The sequence below is a fragment of the Pongo pygmaeus genome, chromosome 18 (genome assembly GCF_028885625.2).
Source record: "Pongo pygmaeus isolate AG05252 chromosome 18, NHGRI_mPonPyg2-v2.0_pri, whole genome shotgun sequence".
Lineage (NCBI taxonomy): Eukaryota > Metazoa > Chordata > Mammalia > Primates > Hominidae > Pongo > Pongo pygmaeus.
The window spans coordinates 14,520,618-14,542,968 of NC_072391.2; the positions used below are offsets into that span (position 1 = coordinate 14,520,618).

At 38.0% G+C, this 22,351-nt stretch overlaps 1 protein-coding gene across 8 annotated transcripts in view; it reads right to left on the reverse strand.

Moving 5' to 3' along the window:
* The window catches only part of MRTFB (myocardin related transcription factor B), a 195,808-nt gene that overhangs the window by 33,771 nt on the left and 139,686 nt on the right, over positions 1–22,351 (reverse strand). For all 8 annotated transcript variants that reach the window (XM_054454925.2, XM_054454922.2, XM_054454923.2 and 5 more), the window contains 5 exons: positions 21,522–21,587; positions 19,406–19,461; positions 18,184–18,259; positions 14,389–14,550; positions 12,679–12,857 (listed from right to left, as the gene is read on the reverse strand). In XM_054454925.2, coding sequence (XP_054310900.2) covers positions 12,679–12,857; positions 14,389–14,550; positions 18,184–18,259; positions 19,406–19,461; positions 21,522–21,587 — 539 coding nt within the window. The remainder of the gene's footprint in view (positions 1–12,678; positions 12,858–14,388; positions 14,551–18,183; positions 18,260–19,405; positions 19,462–21,521; positions 21,588–22,351) is intronic.

Genomic DNA, 22,351 nt, shown 5'->3' on the forward strand with positions numbered 1-22,351 from the left:
AAATCTTGTTAAAGTATTTGCATTTTAAAATAGCAAACCGTATTTTTCCTCCTTAAAATAAATGACCTGAAAACTTGGAGGGCTATTAGCAGCATGAAATATGAAGCTTGGCACACACTGGTTAACTCAAACAAATATTTGTTTAATTGATGAATGGGCATTCCTTCTGGCTTTACTCACACTAGGTCACGTTCTCAAGCCCAGCTGGGACCGTGTGTGTGCGAGTGTGCAATTAATCGTGCATGCCCGTGTCAGCTCTCTCGCTCCCTGAGGTTTCAGCTGCTGATTTCAGCTTTTCAGTTATTAGTAACTGTGAGTGTTGACAATATGAAAGACCTTACTCTGAAAGATGGCTGCATTCAATTTTATTTTTAAATAGAAATGAAGGGAAAGGGCTCATCTAAGAGAATGGACACCTGTGTTCCAGCAGACTTCTGCCTGCAAAGAGCCCTGAGACATCTGGCTCCTCAGTGAATCTCTGACCAACCAAGCCTCATACATAAAGTGGAAGATGTTAGCTGATCACTTCTTTACTGAATATGACTTTACGTGGTTGGTTTTCCTTTCACCTTGCATATTTTTTTGAAATGGGGATACTTACCTCTGGGTCAATGTTCACAGAGGGGAAAACATTCCTTGGCTATTATGTAACTGATACGTGAAACAGACTAAAATGTTTGAATTCCGATCTCTATAGATTTCTTTGCATATAAATCCTTACTTGGCAAGCTATTTTACCAGTCCAGCCCCCAGTGACTGAAGATAGTGTGATGAATCTGAGAGCAGTAAGTGTCAATCATGAAAAATAACCCAGGAGCATGGATGTAGTATCAAATGTAATATTTATGATGTCTTGCCTAAATTTCTAGACTGTGCCTATCTTATTAGCTCTTTTGGTATTTCAATGTGACTTTGCTACCCAGAAAACCAGACTCCAGCATAACACAAGAATAACCCAACTGAAATACAGTGACTGTTGACTCTACCTAATCTGCAGATAAATATATCATAACTTCTAATTTTGCCAGCCATTTTAATGTGCTTTAGAAAGGACCAAAACACAACAAAAGCCCCTCCATTCCCCTATCAAACCCCACTTAGACTATATCAAGGGGTCAGGCTCCTAGTGGCTAAAGTTAGCAAAAGAATCTAAGTGTGAATAATTTTGAAGTGATGTATTCCAAAAAGGATTAAAAGAGTATCCAGGCCTGGAGCTGGGGGCCATTACAATAGCGAACGAATGCAGGAACAGAAAACCAAATACTGCAAATTCTCACAAGTGGGAGCTAAATGATGAGAACACATGGACACATAGAGGGGAACAACACACACTGGGGCCTACTTGAGGGTAGAGGGTGGAAAGAGGGAGAGGAGCAGAAAAAATAACTATTGAGTATTAGGCTTAGTACCTGGGTGACAAAAGAATCTACATCAAATCCCTGTGACATACAATTTACAAATATAACAAACCTGCACATGTACCTGTGAACCTAAAATAAAAGTTAAAGTATTCAGGCCATAAGAGATACTTAAACTTATTTTGTTCCATAGTAAATTCAGCAATATGTCGAAATCTTAAAAGAATACTTTTAATATTTAAAATATAAATAGGTTTAAATTGCCACCGAGACCTAAGTTCAACTTATGTTCTACAAAAATTTAATTTCAAAATGATTGAATTGTTTCCCCAAAGAAACAAAAAAAGCTGCAAACTTTGCTTTGTCTTATTGGATCTGACCACTGTTTCCATTACAGGTTACAGGTCTCATGAGGGCCAGATCTTTAATTTTCATCAGAAACCCATAAGAAAATGTCAGAAAGATGGTTTTTAATGGATATTTATGCATTAAAAAACAAAAAAACTAAAAAGGCACTGTTGATCATAAAGAGTGACTTTTCTCCTACTAGAAATGGCTACAGGCAAGCTTTGCTACAATATAAAAAAAACAGAAGTCAGAGCAAACCTCTCAGCTGATTAAAGCTCTATCCTGTTTCAGATGTCTGCACTGTTCCTGCTGCAGAACATGGCGCACAGGCCAAGGGCCAGTCATTGCTTCCGGACTGTTCCTCTTTATTAGAATTTCTTTATGTGGTCTTGAGGGACAGAAACTAGATATTTAAAAACAAAGCTTTTTTGTATTATAGATTTTAAGTCAATAATGTTTTTAATTTAGGATGCAGCAGAGTTCTTAACTAAGACGGCAAAATGCAATTACTCTTTAAATGTTGTTTTCATATTCTAATTCCCAAATAAAATGAAAAATGAACGAGTTGAATAAAACAAAAATCACGCGTTGCATATTTAATAGATGAATATTTTACGTAAAACTCTAGCTTTGTTAAAAATGTATCACCTAGCACTATTTGTTTCTATAAGTTTAAGCATTTCACTTTTAGAATAAGTAACTGAATATTAAAAGTGAATTTCCTTGCACAGAATCTAGTGGACGTTCAGTGGATACTTGATGACCTGATTGGTAGTGAGGATTTGCATGTATCCCTGCTTTAACAGTGCATTTAAAAAATTACACTAAAATGTATATAACACAAAATTTACTATTTAACCATTTTTAAGTATATGGCATTAATTACATTTATATTGTTCTGCAACCATCACTACTGGAACCTCCAGACTTGTTCATGTTCCCAAGCCATACACTATACCCATTAAACAATGTACCCCTGGTTCCACATTCCCCTCACCCCCAGGCAATCATCATTTTCTTTTCTGCCTCTATGATTTTTACTACTCTAAGCATCTTGTATAAGTGGAATCACACAGTATTTGTCTTTTTGTGACTGGCTTATTTCATTGAACATGAGCTAGAGTTTCATCAATGATGGAATGCAGAATTTCCTTCCTTTTTAAAGGCTGAATACTATTCCAACGTACAAATATAGCACATTTTGTTTATCTATTCATCTGGCAGTGGACATTTGGGTTGCTTTCACATTTTGGCTATTGTGAATAATGCTGCTATGAACAGGGATATACAAATATCTGATCTAACTCCTGTTTTCTATTCTTTTTTTGTTTTTTGAGACGGAGTCTAGCTCTGTCGCCCAGGCTGGAATGCAGTGGCGCAATCTTGGCTCACTGCAACCTCCACCTCCTGGGTTCTAAGCGATTCTCCTGCCTCAGCCTCCTGAGTAGCTGGGATTACAGGCACGCACCACCACGCCCAGCTAATTTTTCTATTTTTAGTAGAGATGGGGTTTCACCATGTTGGCCAGGATGGTCTCGATCTCCTGACCTTGTGATCCGCCCAACTTGGCCTCCCAAAGTGCTGGGATCACAAGTGTAAGCCACTGCACCCAGCCCTGTTTTCTTTTGGGCATATACCCAGAAGTGGAATTGCTGGTTCATTTGGCATTCTATTTTAATTTTTTGAGGACTGAACATTGTCCACAGTGGCTATACCATTTCACATTCCCACCAACAGTATACAAGAGTTCCAATTTATGCACATCCTTCCAAACTTATTTTTTGTTCTTTTGATAGTAGCCACTGTAATGGGCATGAGGTGGTATCTTGTGGTTTTGATTAGCATTTCCTTAAAGATTAGTGATATCCAGTATCTTGTTAGATGCTTATTGGCCATTTTCATATCCTCTTAAGAAGGATGTCTATTCAAGTCCTTTGCCCGTTTTTTTTTAAAAAGATAGACTGCAACAAAAACCACATTCAAACCTTTGCCCATTTTTGAACAGTTTTTTTGTGGTTGAGTTGTGGGAGTTCTTTATGTACATTAGATATTAGTCCTGTCTTAGTCTGTTTTGGATTGCTTTTAAAAAATATTTGGCAGGGCATGGTGGCTCACGCCTGTAATCCCAGCACTTTGGGAGGCTGAGGCAGTTGGATCACGAGGTCAGGAGTTCGAGACCAACCTGACCAACATGGTGAAACCCTGTCTCTACTAAAAATACAAAAATTAGCTGGGCGTGGTGTTGCATGCCTGTAATCCCAGCTACTCAGGAAGCTGAGGCAGGAGAATCCCTTGAACCTGGGAGGTGGAGGTTGTAGTGAGCCATGATTGCGCCACTGCACTCCAGCCTGGGTGACAGAGCAAGACTCCATCTCAAAAAAAAAAAAAAAAAAATTGAGGCTGGATAATTTATAAAAGAGGTTTATTTGGGTCACGATTCTGCAGATTGTACAGGATGCATGGCACCACCATGTGCATCTGGCAAGGCCTCAGGCTGCTTCCACTCATGGTGGGAGGGGAAATGGAGCCAGTGTACAGATATTACAGGGCAAAAGAGGAAGTAAGAGAGAGCAGGGAGAGGCCAGGCTTTTCTTTCTTCCTTCCTTCTTTTCTTTTCTTCTTTCTTTTCCTTCCTTTCTTTCTTTCCTTTTCTTTCTTTCTCTCTCTCTTTCTCACTCTCTCTTTCTTTCTTTCTTCTTTCTACAACAAGCTCTCATGGGAACTAATGCAGTGAGAATTCACTTATCTCTAAGGAAGGCCGTTAATCTATTCATGGGGGATCTGCCCCCACAACCCAAATGCATCCCATTAGGCCCTACCTCTAACAATGGGGATCAAATTTTGACATGAGGTTTGGAGGAGACAAACATCTAAACCATAGCAAATCCTTATAAGATATACAATTGGCAAATATTTTCTTCCATTTTTTGGATTGCTTTTTTACTCTGTTGATGTCCTTTGATGCACTGAAGTTTTTTTCTTGTTTCTTTTTTTTTAAGAGACAGGTTCTCGCTCTGTCACCCAGGCTGGAGTGCAGTGGTGCTTTCACAGATCAATGTAACCTCAAACCTGGGCTCAACTCATCCTCTCATCTCAGTTTCTGGAGTAGCTAGGACTATAGGTGCACGCCACCATGCCCAGCTAATTTTTTTAATTTTAATTTTTTGTAGAGATGAGGTCTCACTGTGTTGTCCAGGTTGGTCTTCAACTCCTGGCCTCAAGGGGTCCTCCTGCTCTGACCTTCCAAACAGCTGGGATTACAGGCATGAGTCACTATGCCTGGCCAAAACGTTTTGAAGAAAGATTTCTTTCCTCAAATTATTTTTTCTTTTGCTGCCTTGGTGTCGTACCCAAGAAACCAATCCAGTGTAATGAAGCTTTCCCCTACATTTTCTTCTAAGAGTTTTATAGTTTTAGTTATTATATTTAGATCTTTGTCTATGGAGTTAATTTTTGCCAACGATGCTAGGTAAAGGTCCAACTTCATTCTTTTTTGCATGTGGATATTCAGTTTTCCCAGTACCATTTGTTGACGAGACAATCCTTTCCCCACTGGATGGTCTTGGCACCTTTGTTGAAGATCATTTGATCCCATATCTAAGGGCTTATTTCTCGGCTCACTGTTCTATTTATCTTATGCCAATACCACTGTTTTAATTACTGTGTCTTTGTAGTAAGTTTTGAAATTAGGAAGCATGAGACCTCTAATTTTTTTAAAATTCAAGACTGTTTTGGTTTTTCAGGATTCCATAAGATTTTTCTATTTCTGCAAAAATCAACATTAGGATTTTGATAGGAACTGTACCGAATCTGTAGATTGTTTGGGGTAGCACTGACATATTAACAATATTAAGTCTTCCACGAACACAGGATGTCTGTGTTTGACGCTTCGTAGTGCCTTGTTTTGATTCCATTCTCCTCTCTTTTTGCATTGTAGGAAAATAGCCTGTCACATGGCCGAGTGTCTGATGCCATCTTGAAACAAAACTACCATGGTGACTGGTGGTTGGCCCCTCCACAGCAAGGTGTTCTGCAGTAAGGTCTCTACACAATGCCTATGGCATAGATAACCCCTCATAAAGATGCTATCAAACTTCCCCAGTGGTCACGTCTTGACAAGAAAGTCTGAAGGTGTGACCAGCTGCACATGTTTTATCCTAAAAGCCTGCTATATAAAGAATATCTCTGGGAGGCTGAGGTGGGCAGACTCTGAGCTCAGGAGTTCGAGACCAGCCTGGTCAATATGGCGAAAACCTGTCTCTACAAAATTAGCCGGGCATGAATGAATACCTTCTGGATGGCAGGTGTGGACAGCCACCCAAGACATTGCTTCTGTTTTTAAGTTCCTATAAAATATTTCTCTCTGAGAAACTGGGTTTGTCAGCCTCTTTCTTTGGCCTCTGAGCTTCCTCAGCTTTTGGGGGGTAGGTTTGCATATACCTGTTCACAGATTCTACAGATTTTTTGTTTCCATAGGAATTACAAATAACATCTTAGAATTATGACATTCTATCTTACATTGATAACAACTTCAGTCACATAAAAAAATGCTACTTCTTTACAGCTTCACCCCCTCTATGTTATTGATGTCATTCACAAACTACGTTGTTATATACTGTGTGGCCATTAATATAGATTTGTAATTTTTAATGAATGTGTTATTTTAAATCCTGTAGGAAAAAAAGTAGAGTTACAAACCAAAATTATAATACTGTTTTTATATTTGTCCATGTATTATCTTTTTCTTCTTTTTTTTTTTTAGATGAGAATTCTGCTCTTGTTGCCCAGGCTGGAGTGCGATGGCGCGATCTTGGCTCACCACAACCTCTGCCTCCTGGATTCAAGCAATGCTCCTACCTCAGCCTCCCGAGTGGCTGGGATTACAGGCACGCGCCACCACATCTGACTAATTTTGTATTTTTAGTAGAGACAGGGTTTCTCCATGTTGGTCAGGCTGGTCTTGAACTCCTGACCTCAGGTGATCCGCTCGCTTTGGCCTCCCAAAGTGTGCTGGGATTACAGGTGTAAGCCACCGTGCCCGGCGAATTTTATATTTTCTTATGGCTTTGAGTTACTATCTGGCATCCTTTCACTTCAGATTGAAGGATTCTTTTTAGCATTTCTTGTAGAGCAATTCTAGTGGTAATAAACTCCCTCCGCTTTTGTTTGTCTGGGAATGTTTTAATTTCTCCTTTATTTTTGAAAACAATTTTGCTGGATATACAATTTTCAGGTGACTGTTTTCTTCTTTCCTGATTTTAAATATATCATCCCACTGCCTTCTGGTCTGCGAGGTTTCTACTGAGAAATCCACTGATAGTCTTACTGAGGATTCCTTGTAGGTAACCAGTCACTTTTCTCTTGCTGCTTTTAAGATTCTGTCTTATTTGACTCTAGACAGTTGATTATAATGTGCGTTGCTGTGGGTGTCTTTGGAGTTTATTGAATTTCTTGGAGTTTATTGAATTTCTTGTACAGGCATTGTGGTCAACAATGGGCTGCAATGAAGCTTATAATGGAGTTGCTCTATACAGGTGTGGTATTTTTAAAAACCATTTACACTGTAAATGTAGTAAAAAACCATTTACACTGTAAAGGTACACTGTAGTAGGTGTAGTAGGCCATACCATCTAGGTTTGTGTAAGTATACTCTATGATGTTTCACAACAACAAAACTGTCAAACAATGCTGATATAATTTGGCTCATGACCAAATCTCATGTCAAACTGTAATCCCCAAGTGTTGGAAGAGGGGCCTGGTGGCGATCATGGGGGCAGACTTCCCCCTTTCTGTTCTCATGATAGTGAATGAGTTCTCATGAGATCTGGTTGTTTGAAAGTGTGTAGCACTTCCCCCTGTGCTCGCTCGCTCTCTCCTGCCGTCATGTGAAGACATGCTTGCTTCCCCTTCACCCTTCCACTGTGACTTTAAGTTTTCTGAGGCCTCCCCAGCCATGCCTCTTGTACAGCCCATGGAACTGTGAGTCAATTAAACCTCTTTTCTTCATAAATTGCCTACTCTCAGGTAGTTCTTTATAGCGGTGTGAGAACTGACTACTACAAATGCTTTGCTCAGAATGTATCCTTGTTGTTAAGCAAAGCATGACTGTATTTGTATATCCATGTCTTTCCTCCTATTTGTGAAGTTTTGGGCCATTATTTCTTTAATTAGTGTATTTGCCCCTTTCTCTCTTTCCTCCTTTTGGAACTCTCATAGTGAATACATTGATCTGCTTGATGGTGTCCTGTAAGTCTCTTAGTCTCTGTTCACTTTTCTTCATTCTTTTTTCCTTTTGTCTTCAGACTCAATTTCAAATCGTCTGTCTTCCCATTTGCAGATTCTTTCTTCTGCTTGTTTGAGTCTGCTGTTCAAGCCCTCTAGTGAATTTTTCAATTCCGTTATATCTTCAATTACATAATTTGTTTGGGTTTAAAAAATAATTTCTACCACATTCTCAGTTTGTTCATATATAGTTTTCCTAATTTCCTTTAGTTTGTTGTCCATGTTTTCTTTTAGTTTTTGAGTATATTTAAGATAATTACTTTAAAGTCTTTCTCCAGTAGGGCAGATAGGTGTGTTTCTTCTAAGATAGTTTCTGGAGATTTATTTTGTTCCCTGAATGGTCATATTTTTCTTTTTCTTTTTTGTGGGGGTGGGGCATGTAGGGTCTCGCTCTGTTATCCAGGCTACAGTATAGTGGTATGATCTTGGGTCACTGCAACCTCTGCTCCCTTGGCTCAGGTGATCCTCCCACCTCAGCCTCCCGAGCAGCTGGGACCACAGGTGTGCACTACCACGCCCAGCTATTTTTTTTTTGTATTTTTAGTAGAGATGTGGTCTCACTATGATGCCCAGGCTGGTCTTGAACTTCTGAGCTCAAGCAATCCACCTGCCTTGGCCTCCCAAACTGCTGTGATTACAGGTCTGAGACACTGCACCCTGCCTTGTTTTTTTTAAATGGGATTTTGCTATGTTGCCCAGACTGGACTTGAACTGTTGGATTTAAGTAATCCTCCTGCCTCAGCTTCCCAAGTAAGCTGGGATTATAGGTGTGTGCTATCATGCCTGCCTTCTTTGTATCTTTTGTTGAAAATTTGGCATGTGAAAAAACAGCCACCTCTCCCGATTTCTAGTGTTCTTATTTCTCCGCAGCCTCACCATCATCTGTTGTTTCTTGACTTTTTAATAATTATTCTGACTGGCATGAGATGGTATCTCATTGTGGTTTTGATTTGCATTTCGTTAATGATCACTGATGTTCAAGGTGTCGCTATGTTGCTCAGGCTGGTCTTGAACTCCTGGGGTCAAGTGATCCTCTCACTTCAGCATCTCAAAGTGCTGGATTTATAAGCTTGAGCCACTGCCCCCTGCCTCAGTCAGGAATAAAAAAAAAAACAAACAAACCTAAACAGGGAAATTAGAAAAATGTGTTTAAGCCAGGGGTGTCCAATCTTTTGGCTTCCCTGGGCCACGCTGGAAGAAGAATTGTCTTGGGCCAAATATAAAATACATTAACATTAACGATAGCTGGTGAGCTAAAAGAAAAAAAAATCACACAAAAAAACTCATAATGTTTTAAGAAAGTTTACGAATTTGTGTTGGGCTGCATTCAAAGCTGTCCTGGGCTGCATGCAGCCTGTGGGCTGTAGGTTGGATAGCTTATTTTAAGCCATAGGATTAAACATGCAGCACAAGATGAGTAATAAATACATGACAAAATTTGGCTCAGGCAAACAAGAAGGAAAGTGAAATCTATGGCAGAGATTTCACTCTAAGTATGGTCTGTGGACCTCTGTTACCTGCCTGTGACCAGTTAGAAAGTCATATAGAAATCTGATGTTACTCCACCACTTGTATTTTACGAGGATTAGTCCACATGCATCGAAAATTAAATGGGCCAGGTGCGGTGGCTCATGCCTGCAATCCCAGCACTTTGGGAGGGTGAGGCGGGCCGATCACCTGAGGTCAGAAGTTCAAGACAGCATGGCCAACATGGTGAAGCCCTGTCTCTACAAAAATACAAAAATTAGCTGGGCATGATGGCAGGTGCCTGTAATCCCAGCTACTCGGGAGGCTGAAGCAGGAGAATCGCTTGAACCCGGGAGGCAGAGGTTGTAGTAAGCTGAGATCACACCATTGCACTCCAGCCTGGGTGACAGAGTGAGACTCCCTCTCAAAAAAAAAAAAAAAGAAAAGAAAAGAAATATCTAAAAAAATCAAGCTAGTCCTCCACTACAGCCAATTCGAGGACTGGTCAACAGCAATGAAATTTACCATCAAACTCTTACAATGAGTTATTTTCAAGATTAAAAATTAAGAATCTCAAAGAACCCCTGAAAGACAAGACGTGTATGTTGCTCTTTTATTATCTTGCTTTACAAGCACATTTTAATAAATTGTGTCATAGCTCGTCTTTGTGGCAGTGGTATGATGGTAATTCTAAAGAAGGAAAAAACAGACTGCAGAGAGAGTCTCCAAGGATCTGTCATGCATTAAATCAGTTAAGTAAGTACTTGCTGTGTGCTGGACCCCTGCGCTGAGTATGAGGTTACTAAGATAAATCCCTGCCCTCTAGGAACTTTGTGTCTACGGAGAAACAATGTGTCAAGGTCCTTTCCCCTTGGGCTACGAATATGAAAGTAAGTATATTTAGGTAGATAAATATATTTTATATACATCAAGTGAGATGCCTGGACAAATTCTATAACCAAACACTGGATAACAGCGAAAATAAAGTACAAAATTTGCCAAAACAAAACTTATCACCTCTAGATGACATAAAAATCCCCAAGACTTTACCAGCATCATAAAGTTTGCCTCTGTAGTTAATTAAAAAAACCAAAACGAAGCACCTACAATGTATTAATAATCCTACTTAAGAATTATCTTTCTTTGACATCTGTATGGCATAGTTACCATGGACATGCTTCTTTAATTACATGAATAAAAGTATAATAAGAATCTTTGTCAGATTCTTTACTTATAAATACTAGAACACTTAATACAAGGGGGTTTCATGAAGGACACAATTTTAAGAGGTCTCAAGGCACATAAGACAGAAATGAGTTAACAGGCAAAGCTACAGTGGAGCCAACCCTGACTCCAGGTTTTTTTTCTTGAATGTATACATAGGAACTGTTAACATCCTGTAAAGTGGGTCTTTTCCCATCGCCCTAGTTGACAGATAAAAAGCTGACTGTTAATGGTCTGCATGTAACAGGCAGAACTGTACTGCAGCAGCACTGAAGGTACTATGAAAACTAATGCTTAAATTCAGGAGTGACCCAAGGCTTAATGTGTGTTGCACTGGGAATAAACAGACCATATTTATTCTTCAAGAAACACTGTTATTACTATTTTCCTTCAAGGAATTCTGGAATGTCAGCTCACTGTGTGGGAATGCCTCTGGTTAAAGTGTCTCAATTAAAAACTTAGCTGGAGACCACGTTTTAAGAGTACAGAAATAAAACACAGTAGTACCAGCAATACAAGGAAGAGAATTATAATCTTTCATGCAGGTGAAATGATCACGGAGTTTAAACAATTGATGGCTGTTGTGACACATTCTGTATTACTAAAAGTTAAGGTCATGCTAATTGCTGTCTGACATCCTAATCTACTCAAAACAGTAGCAGAGAACAAACAACCCAAATGGATAAGTGTAACTGTTTGTTAATGGTATCTACTCGCATACTTGACATTCTTTTTACCGAATTTTTAAAGCTCAAAACCAGGGTGCAGCAAATATGTGAGAACACAGTAGGGTTTAGTCTCCCTTGCTCTCGCTTTGTGCATGCTGAAACCTCAGACTGTGGGCTGGTCACTGACCCTCATACTTCTTCTAGGCCAGGGTCACCCTTGCCCTGTGAACTTGGAGAGGACAATCGGAACTGTAGCCATCCACACTATCGCTGATGAGTCCAAGCTGTAGAGGCATTACATTCACATGGAAGGAGAAGAGAAACAAGCTTCCACAACCATTGTGTCAGTCTGCATTCAAGGTGCTTAATTCAAGTCAGCATTTACTGAGCACCTTTTCTGTACCAGGCCCTGTACTAGATGCTCAAGATATACTTGCTCTCTCTCTCTCCCCTTCCCTCCCTCTCCAAAGTAGCTCTTATCTTCTAACAGTCAAAGTCCCTCTCATAGGCTCACATTTTAGCTGCAGGCATAGAGACAACAAACAAATTAACATATTTCAGATCATGGTGATAAATGCAATGAAGAAAATAATGCTGAAAGACATAGCTCCTAACAAATCAATGGTCATGAGTGAGAAGAAATGCTGTAAGAAAATGGGCATTTTTAATCCCCAAACTTCCATACTTCTGTGAACCCAGACTGCCTCTTGTATAAGGGTTAAAGCAGATAATTGCTAAATTCCTTTCCGACTCAAAAATTCTATGATGCCAGGCTTAACAAGAACATTTTCTGCTGACTTGATCACTCCCATTAAGTAGTTCAATAGTTTTGACTTTAAAATAACACTATTAAAATTTCAGTAAGGCAAAAGCACTATAAGGAGAAAAAAATTATGTATAGCACAGGAATTATTATAAAGCCAAAGGAAACATGGACACCCATTAAAAGATAAGACATGTAAATTTCCAATGCAATTACCAAAGTATTTCTTACATTCCTTTGTATGCACTAGATTCTCAGTTCCCAATAAATCTGAAACATAATAGGTGCTCAATGTGTATTTGTTGAACAAACAAATTCAGTTCCATCAGTGATCAAAACATTCAACTCTCCAAGATTTCAAGAAATGGTATTACCTACTTGTGATAAAGACATAGTGGCTGGAAATCTTTATTACCTTCCTGGAGGGCAGTTAAGTGCCTGCTTTTTGCCTAATAAATCAATTTAAATTCAATTCAGAATTTTCTTCTGGTGAAAGTGTATTACCTTAATATATTTAAAAAAACAAGGCATTTTCTTTCTTTAGGGGTCAAAACCAGAAAGATAATACCTGGGCTGGAGTGTTTGTAGTCACAGGAGATGGCGATTCACTAACTTTTGGCTCACTTGGGGACGCGGCTGACCCCTGTGACTCCTGACTCGCAGGCTGGTCTGGAGACAAAGCGTCACTGCTGTCTTCATCAAATGAGAAATCGCCCTGAGTGTGGGGATAGTCCTCTTTCCCAACGCCTAAAGAAAGAAATGATTTTTGACTTATGTTGGCTTTGGAATACCAAGCTTAATGTGAAGGAGGAAAACATTGTTTCCTATGAAAATTTATGAAGCTGCTTAAAAAAAAAATTGAACACAATGTACCTCCCAGTGCAAGAACACACCACTAACCATGATGTATTCTTGAGTGAAAAAGAAAAATCAAAGCTGCATTAGATTAAGACTTTGGGTTCAACTACCAGTTACATGAAGTACAAGCGCCAGGAATCTTAACACCTGGGGATGCAAATGCAATCAGTAAAATCCAGAATGTGGGACATGCTAGAGAACAAAACAAGCCTGTTTCTCAACAAATAAGAAAAAAAAAAGATCCACCCAATAGATTAAGATTTAACAGAAATATCAGGCAGAGGCAACGTGTGGACCTTGTTTGGATCCTGACAGGAAATCCAACTGTTAAAACACGTGACAGGCTGGGTGCGGTGGCTCACGCCTGTAATCCCAGCACTTTGGGAGGCTGAGGCGGGTGGATCATGAGGTCAGGAGATCGAGACCATCCTGGCTAACGCGATGAAACCCTGTCTCTACTAAAAAATAGAAAAAATTAGCCGGGCATGTGGCGGGTGCCTGTAGTCCCAGCTGCTTGGGAGGCTGAGGCAGAAGAATGGCGTGAACCCAGGAGGCAGAGTTTACATCGAGCCAAGATCGCGCCACTGCACTCCAGCCTGGGAGACAGAGCCAGACTCCCTCTCAAAAAAGAAAAACAAACAAAAAAACACGTGACAAGGAGGAAAATGGGGCCATGACTGGGTGTATGTTGATACGTTCCCACTTTAGGGAGCAACCCAGCTACACTGACATCTCACCTGATTTTTTCTTTTTTTCTGCTAAAGCTTATGCCAGAAACAAAAAGAGAAACATCAGTAACTAAGTGTGGTAAGACCAGGATAAAATGGAGAGATACTACCATTCTGTACTCATCTGTTATTCACCTTGCTGAACTAACACTGAATATGCTATTTATATTTTCTAGAAGTAGACAGAAATAAAATGAAAAGTTAGTAAAAATATTAAACAGAAACTAAATAAGTTTAACTTAGAAAATTATTTCAATAATAATGCTACTTAGCAAGCAATTTGGAAAAGTTAATATCCTATCTTAAAAACTATTGTAGTTTTCATCACCCCTGGGGACTTCCTATTTCGCACTGGTATGACTTTAAAGCTTACGCAATTTGTAGTCAAGAATTCTAAGCAGTACAATCAACCATGATTCCATGCGGTCCTAAAGAGATGGACCCCAAAAGGTGAGATGAATCAGAACGTACGAATTAAACCTCAGACCTAACAAGGGAATCTGTTAATCAGCAGCAGATACTAGACTTATAATACATAATGAAATGATAGTAACACAAATCACTGTGTTAATTTCTAATTAACCCAGAAAACAATACTCATGATTGGTGCTAACCTTTAAATTATATTTGTTTTATCTAAAATTTCCAAGTTTCTCTTTCTCCCCCCAAATAGTAAATTTTTAGAGTCTTGCCTATAATTGCTTCTTTAACACTGGAGTCCACAGGAAGGATGTTTTTCTCTACCAGCTCCATAGGACCAGGTCTTTGAGCAATCTTTTCATTCAGATCATCTGCTAGTCGAGCTCTTTTCAGCTTCATCTGAGTAGCCTGCAGGGATGGCTCTGCAAATGTTTCTAAAAGAGGAAACACAGTTTTAACCATTACTCAAATTACTATTTGTATTCCATAATGTTATTTCAGGCCAACTAACTGAATTTAAACTGATTTAGACACATTTTTGTGTTCTTGACATATTTATGGAAAGAGAAAATGACTGTTTAAGAATTCTCCAGTATGCATTTTGTATTTTTTAGTTCTGGATAGCTTTACTTTGTCTATGTAATTTGGATGCCCACAGACTCAAATGAACAGGACCTTAAACCAAAAGTGGGGTACTGCTATTGTTTGTTTATGGTGGGAGGGTCAAATTCACATTTATTAGGTATTGGGGATACAGAGGATGAGCAAGACGGATGTGGCCCATGGTTCAAGAAGTTGATAGTTCTGGATTTGGCTTCATTGGAAAGTCAATTCTTAGAAGGGAGACACTGCCTCTTAGGGTTATAAGCTTCTCTGCAGAGGTCAATGGGAAGAGCTATCATTCATATTCTTGAATTGATCCCCCGTGTCTCGGTCGGTCATCATAATTAAGAATTTGGGTTTATTTCTGAATACATATCCTTGTGTCTGTTAGGAACATTCAACTATAATATACAGTAATTAATGGTTGTATAGAGGCATCAACTCATCTACTTACAAATGCATAAAATTGGTACAACCAATGTAAAACTATAAATACCATAATTCATCCATCTGCTTTATTCTGTCATACTTGTGTTTCTGGTAACTCTTGTTAATGTTTTTTCCATTGTTCTAAAAAATGTTTAGAAATGATGAAAAATAATGATGTGGTGTCTACCCAAAATTCCGAGTTGAAAGTTGCTTGCCTCTTAAGTTATACAGTAGCAGGTCTTTTAATGAAACTCCCCATAAGTCAGCTTAGGATGAACTGATATTCTTTAGTCTGTAGGTATTAATAGAATATTCTTGTGAAGCCCAAGGCTCACTGAAAGCACATGGCTAGGAGGTTACCCTGCAGCACATCTGTGTAGCTTCTCTATCCACCAGCTGAGCTGTATGCTTGCCAAAAGTGAGCCTTGATTGTCCACAAAGTGATTCATATCTGTTGTGACCGCTATTGTGAATACATAATTTAACTAAATTTATGAGAAAATGATAAAACTCAAAAATAAAATGTTTATTTCTGGGAAACTTAAATGCTTTGGGAAGATTTGATAAAGGTGAGTCATTAAAAAAATCACTGTCAAATTCATTTGGGCAATTAACAACTGTAAGAAATTTGAGAAAAAGGTTGCAACATCTAGGATTTTAAAGCTCCGATTGATGTGAACTCCATTCATTAAAGTCTTAGCCAAAGAGAAGGCCCTAGCACAAGGTTGGAATATTGATAAATAAGTGTAGACATCTACAAGTTAACATGTGTGTCCATCTCATTTTTATCATTTTCCCATACAACCGTGGCCTCAATCTTCTGAGATAACACTTCTAACCATACAAGATGATAGTTGGGGAGAATCAGAACATAAGAATTACTCTCAGGTTGATATTTCAATGCTTGTAGTTAAGATCTAGGTAGGACAGACTTCTGTCTTTATCCTCTCTTACACTACCACCACTGAAGTGATAGCAATATGTATGGAAAGAAAATATTCCCAAGTAAGTAAGTAGAGCCTGGAATTTTGGTATGTTTCTGTTCCTGGTCTTATTCCTCTATCTCCATGACTGAGGCTGAAGTTTAGCTGCTGAACTTCAGGAAGTAACTTAGACCCCTGTCTGCCAAATATCTAATCCAATCAAAATCGGGTTAATGTTAAAATACAGTTGGGAGTGGTGGTGGTTTTAAGGTACTTCAAAAAATAAAATGACACTCTTTCTTATTTCAAAAATCCCAACTTGAGAACAGATGTCCTAAAAACATCACTTATGGTTCATTCATAAATACAGTTAAATTTTTAAATGGTGGGTAGTCTTAAAAAAAGATTTCTTTTGAGAGTTAAATGTATTTTCCTTGATTTTAATTATATCAATAAAGCTTGTTACAGTTAGAAGGCAAATTGAAACAGATAGCATTGTTACTACAAAAATGTCCCTTATAGGTCAAGATGTTTTCAGGCAAAGAAGCAACCACTTACTTGGCTACTTACCAGTAAACTTGCTTCTTTGAAGATTCACTTATCCCTGACTGGTAGCTGCTCTACCCTACTACTGGAGTTCTGGAAAAGCCTTTTTAGTCCAGCGGACTTCTGAGAACACAACCCAAAGTAGAGAAAGGGACATACCTCTCACCTCCTGCCCCTGGAATGAGGAGGACAGCCATATAATCAAAGATTCTTTACAACAGAAGAGCCCCTACTTGGGGTCGTAGAGACCACCTTGATGCTTTGAAGTTCTCTACCACATCCTTAATATTTAGAGTTTTTTCTCTATCATAGCAGTCTGTTTACTCCCCACAGAGCTCTTCTCACAATCTGTAATTCACTTGTTTTGCTTGTTTATTAGCAAAAATAGACTGCCAGCTCTGTGAAGTCAGGCATCCATCTGTCTCGCTCACTTGTTGGGTCTCTGGAGTCTAGCACACTGGCCAATGAAGGAACACCTCTAACAATGGTAGCCATATCACCTCCTGAATATTTCATTTCTGGACATGTCTGACCTTTAAGATATTATTTCTTATGTTGAGTTATAATCTAATACTTGGTAATATCAACCTAACTTAATACTAACTCTAATCCTATCATTAGGCCCAGAGAACAAACCTCCCTTCTACCTGACAATTGTCTCTCAATGTCTGAGAAGTTTTCAGATTGTTTCTGTATCTTCTCAATACTTAACACACCCAAGACTACCACAGAATCAAGTTCCTAGTCTTAATAAATTTGTTGGAGAAGCAAAACAATGAAAGAAAATGTAACTTGGGAGTTGATGGTGGAGGTATAAGCTTTCGAGAATGCTTTGCCTTTAGAGAGAAAAACATCCTGGCCTGACCCATGTGTTAACCAAAGATGGAATGGAACTGTCCTTACCAGCCTCGTAAGTGATGAGGTTAGATGACTGAGATCATTTGGCGGAGGTGGGTGGGAGGTGCTAATGGTCAGCTCAAGGTGGCTTCTTGTGGGTAAGTGGCAATAAAGAGAAAACGTTGGGTGTGGAACTGTCCTTACCAGCTTCGTAAGTGATGAGGTTAGATGACTGAGATCATTTGGCGGAGGTGGGTGGGAGGTGCTAATGGTCAGCTCAAGGTGGCTTGTTGTGGGTAAGGGGCAATAAAGAGAAAATGTTGGGTGTGGGCACTGTACAGGTAGACACAGACAAGCTCCAAGTAGTTGAAAATCTAGGGTTAGACTTGTGCTACTGCATTCTTTATGCCTTAATAAGTGGATACATGTCCCTCACTGATAAAGAAATCCTCTGGACTCCAATTTTTTTAGTGGAACAGTATGGTAGAGGCATCTGTGGTACCAGCTGGTGTGGAAGTGTTAGTCCATTAATTGGTTATGTGAAGAATCAAACCTTCCCTGTGTATCTAACATAATGTTTTAGTTTTGGGTCTTCATGTTGCTATCCAGTTTGGAGGAAGTAAGGCTGTGGGGTAAAAAGTTATTAAAATGGGAATAAACAGAAATGGTGGAATTCTCACTTCTTTTCTTGAAAACATACAGCAAATTAAGAAGAAATAAATCCTTTACCTTCTAAAATGTGCATCCTGACAAGTTCAGAACGATCTGGTCGACTCCGAATCTTGTGTTTCAAAAAGTTTTCGGTCTTTAAAAAGAAAAAAAGTCTTACCATAAATTATTTATTATTTATTGTGGTTTTAAATGTTCTTTAAGGTACTCCATTTAAATAAACGATACCCTTATGGTCATGTGTTTGAGACGAAGAGTAGAAATTAGCACTTAGAAAAACTATTATCCAACACATGATTTAAACTGTAGCCTTCAAAATTGTACAGGGACTTGAAGAGTATGTTGGTATAAACTAAGCACTTATAAACTTTTAAAACTTAGGAACATCGAAAGGTCATGTTTTGAAGATAATTTTTTAAAGATAATTTTTTAAATAAACATAGGATTTAAATCACTTAAATATCTAAACTCAATAAAATCTATACTTCAGGTCCAGTAAAAATCCACCTAGATAACAAATTTCCTAAAAATCCTAATGTGTTTTCTTTGGTAAGTTCATATCCTTGATCAGATTTTCTTAATTAGAAATGTATTCAACTCTTAAGGAAGAAAGCCTTAATATAGGTTTTATAAGACTGTAAGAGATCATTATTGCATTCTAGAAAAATTCTTAAGAAAATTTTGGAATATGTTTATTTTCATGTTGCATGATAGAAATTTTCCCCAAAACAAAATAAATGAATATTCATAATGGCATTTTTAAAGAAAAATCTTAACAATTATCACGTGCAAGTATGATGGTGCCATCTTAATAAAGCAGTGTTGAATGTAGCAATGTTTTCTGATTTAGCCATATTCCCCTACCGTTGGTCAAATGTACAGGTAACAGAAACTCAGTAGGGAAATCATCTAAGGATCTGGTGTCAGCACATTCTTGGCTGTCTCTCTGCAGGGGTAACAAATGACAGAATTACCGCCTCTTATGCCTCTAAAAACTGTTGTTATGCTCTGAGAGCAAGAAAGCGAAGAAGTATGATTTGTCCTTTTTGTACAAAACTAGTTACTGGCTTTAAAAGAACAAAATTTGAATGTCATGTATTTTCTACAAACCTCCAGATCAAACTATCCCAGAGTAAATATTCTCTATGCCATGTATCCTGAAAATACACTATTTTTTCTCTACTGACATACTTAGGAGTAACATTGCTACTTGCACATAGGTATTTTAAAAGAAAGGAGAGAAGCAGAGAGAAGTAGAACATTTTAAAGTGAAATGTCTTACTCTGGCTCGTTCCAAGCTTTTTATCTGTTCATGGAATGCCGCTGGGCTCTTCAAAGCTGTGAGAAAAGAAATGGTTTCCACAGTATAAATAGAGTTCATACTTCAGTCCAATGTTATAGTATATCATGTTGATAATCCTATTATTAATAGATCACATCTACAGTTCCATTAATGTACTAGTTCCATTAGGAGACCTGCAAAATTTGAAATCTTAAATGTTACAGGATAAAAATTATGTATTTCACAAATAAAGTAGACATTTAAAACACGATTGTATACAAAATAACAATGCAAATGTCACTTCAGACTAGTTCTGACTACTCGTAGCAAATCTCCATTGCCGAGGGGACTGTCTGATGACTCCTTGATGAGTCTTTGCTCTTAATGGTCATATAAGCTATAGAAAAAGTCCGTTACGTCCTTGGGAGTGATGTAACCTTGAACATCACACTGCACTTTGTGTCCAACAGATTTAAGGTATCATTTATTTAGAACCCGTAATGGGCTCTGTGCTTAACCATGGCTATGTTGCTGTTGGTCCCTGAAATAACCTTGCAAGGTAGGTGTAAGCCCCAGTACAGGTGAAAGGCTCAAAGGAGTTAAGTGAATTCTTGAGGTCATACAACCAGATGGTGGTCAAAGTGGTATTTAAATCTAGAATTTTGAATTTGAAGGGTTCATGCTCTTTCTACCATACCACAGTGCAACTCACTGTAAAGACACAGTGACTCCTTAATATGCTAGCTGCTGGTAAATAAAATATTCTGGAATCCTAGTGTGAGGGTAAGCAGTGCTTACCAAAACGTCACCTACAACCGTATTCTATCAATTATCTTTGCAAAATCTTGTCTGCGTATGTCCACCATTGCCTGGTAACATCCTGCACTTACAAGCATGGGCAGTCAGATGAGTGGATGGGATAGAGGACTGGGATTCCTTGGGCTGTCACCTGCAAGACTTGACCAATCAGCTCTTACAGCATTATTTTCAGCTCTGGCACATGAAGCACCACAAAGACTCCCAGGAGCCCAGTCCAATCAGGTTTGGCTGAGGACCAGCCCCCAAAAGCAGATTAGAGCTGGCCTAGCAATGGTGTCTTAAATATCATAATTTGATCCTCTTTGATTGATTGGTTCATAGTCAGGAATGTGGTGGTGGAGAAATCTGGCAGATTATCAAAGCACCTTTTGACTATCACAATGCTAGATTTAAAATATTTAGATTCTCAATTAATAGTAGTCCAGAAAAAAAAGGTTTTACTGGGAAAAATATCTACTAAAGAGAAAAATCATTCCATATCATAAACCAAGAAAGCAGTTTATCATAGCCATGATTCAGAAGACTGGAAAGCATAAATTAATTCTGTAATTTCTTTCTAGTGTTTTGAAACTGAATAAGTTACCTCTTGGAAAGGTCAATTTTTACATAAAATCCAGATACACAATCCTAATGGCCTACACAAAACAGCCACTCCTCCCCACTAAAATATAAAACCACCTCCAAACTTGGTGACTAAAGGTAAAGAAACAAATAGAACAAACATTCTAAAATTAATCAACTCTCAAAAATTTCTGAAAGGAACAAACCCTAGGGATAGTAGGCAAATATCTGTACTTGAGACAAAAATATGAATTATAAATGGAATGTTTATCAGTCCTGTAACTGAGATACATTTAATTACTGTATACAGATCATAGCATAGCATTAAATATAATTAATTGGAATTAAATAAGTCTAAGTAAAAGTTGTAAATTAATTTTATGTTTTTTGGCAAGCCTAATGAATTTCAAATCCATTAGTATAGTGATTACTTTAGTCATTTCAAAACTAAAACAAATATTAAAGTTTAAAGAAGGAATGAATGTTAGCCTAATTACAGTGTAAAGGTGTTCTCTGTGTAATATAAAATTCAAGTTCCTCTTTTAAACTGCATCTGGTTTTTAAAATGTATTCTAAATGATTCACTTAGGTGCCTGATTTTTCCTTGGAAATTCAATTGGTAATTGTTTGTTGATTAAGTGGATACAACTGAAAGCAGAGCAAGATGCAGGCTCTTCTTGGACACGCCCGTCATGTTCTGTCATGTTAGGGATGGCAGTGATGATATAAATCTTACGTGGCATGATGCCCTGGTCCACTAGTTGTTCTCTCGTCCTCCTTTGTTGCAGCCTCAGCTGGAGCACTGTGAAAAGGAAATAATCACCATTGGAGTTTATCAGCAACTGTGGGATCCAATTTATGTGATTCCAGAGGAGATGCAATTAAGCTTTATCAAGCATCTTCTATTTCACAATTAAAAAGAAGGATATTACCTGGCACCACGTAAGTTGTAAAAGGAAAATTATTTTGTAATTTCTGCCTGTTTAGTGAACACTAAAGTTTACACAGCATAAATTTTTTGTTTAGTTTATCCTATTTTGATGACCAAAGCTATGTATTTGTTGTTTAAAACATTCATAGTAGTCAAGAAAATAAAAATAGTTGGCTTATATATTAAGACTTGCTAATAAATCTAATTTATAGAAATAAGAGACGTGAAATTCTTTGACACATCTTAGTTTTTTAAAAACAAATTAATAGCAAAAATTTATTTTAAGACTGACTATAAATAGCTTTAAGGAAGGCTGCTTGCATAATAAAAATTAGACCTATGAGATATTCCTAATGACCCAAAGGGAAATTTCTAAATTAGGAATTTAAAGTTTAGTAATCTTTGCACAAACATGATACCATATATCTCATTCTGTAAGTTCTAAGAAAGTCACAAATCAGTTGACACCTTATTATTTTAATAAAAGAGTAAATTATTAGAACTGGCAGAGAACAAGATATACATTATGAAATGCAGACATCCAGTTTGCCAAATTTAATAAAAAATTAATTTTTTTTCTAGTTTTCTCAAGCAGATTCCTTTTATAAGCATCTACATATTTTTATCTGGAAAAT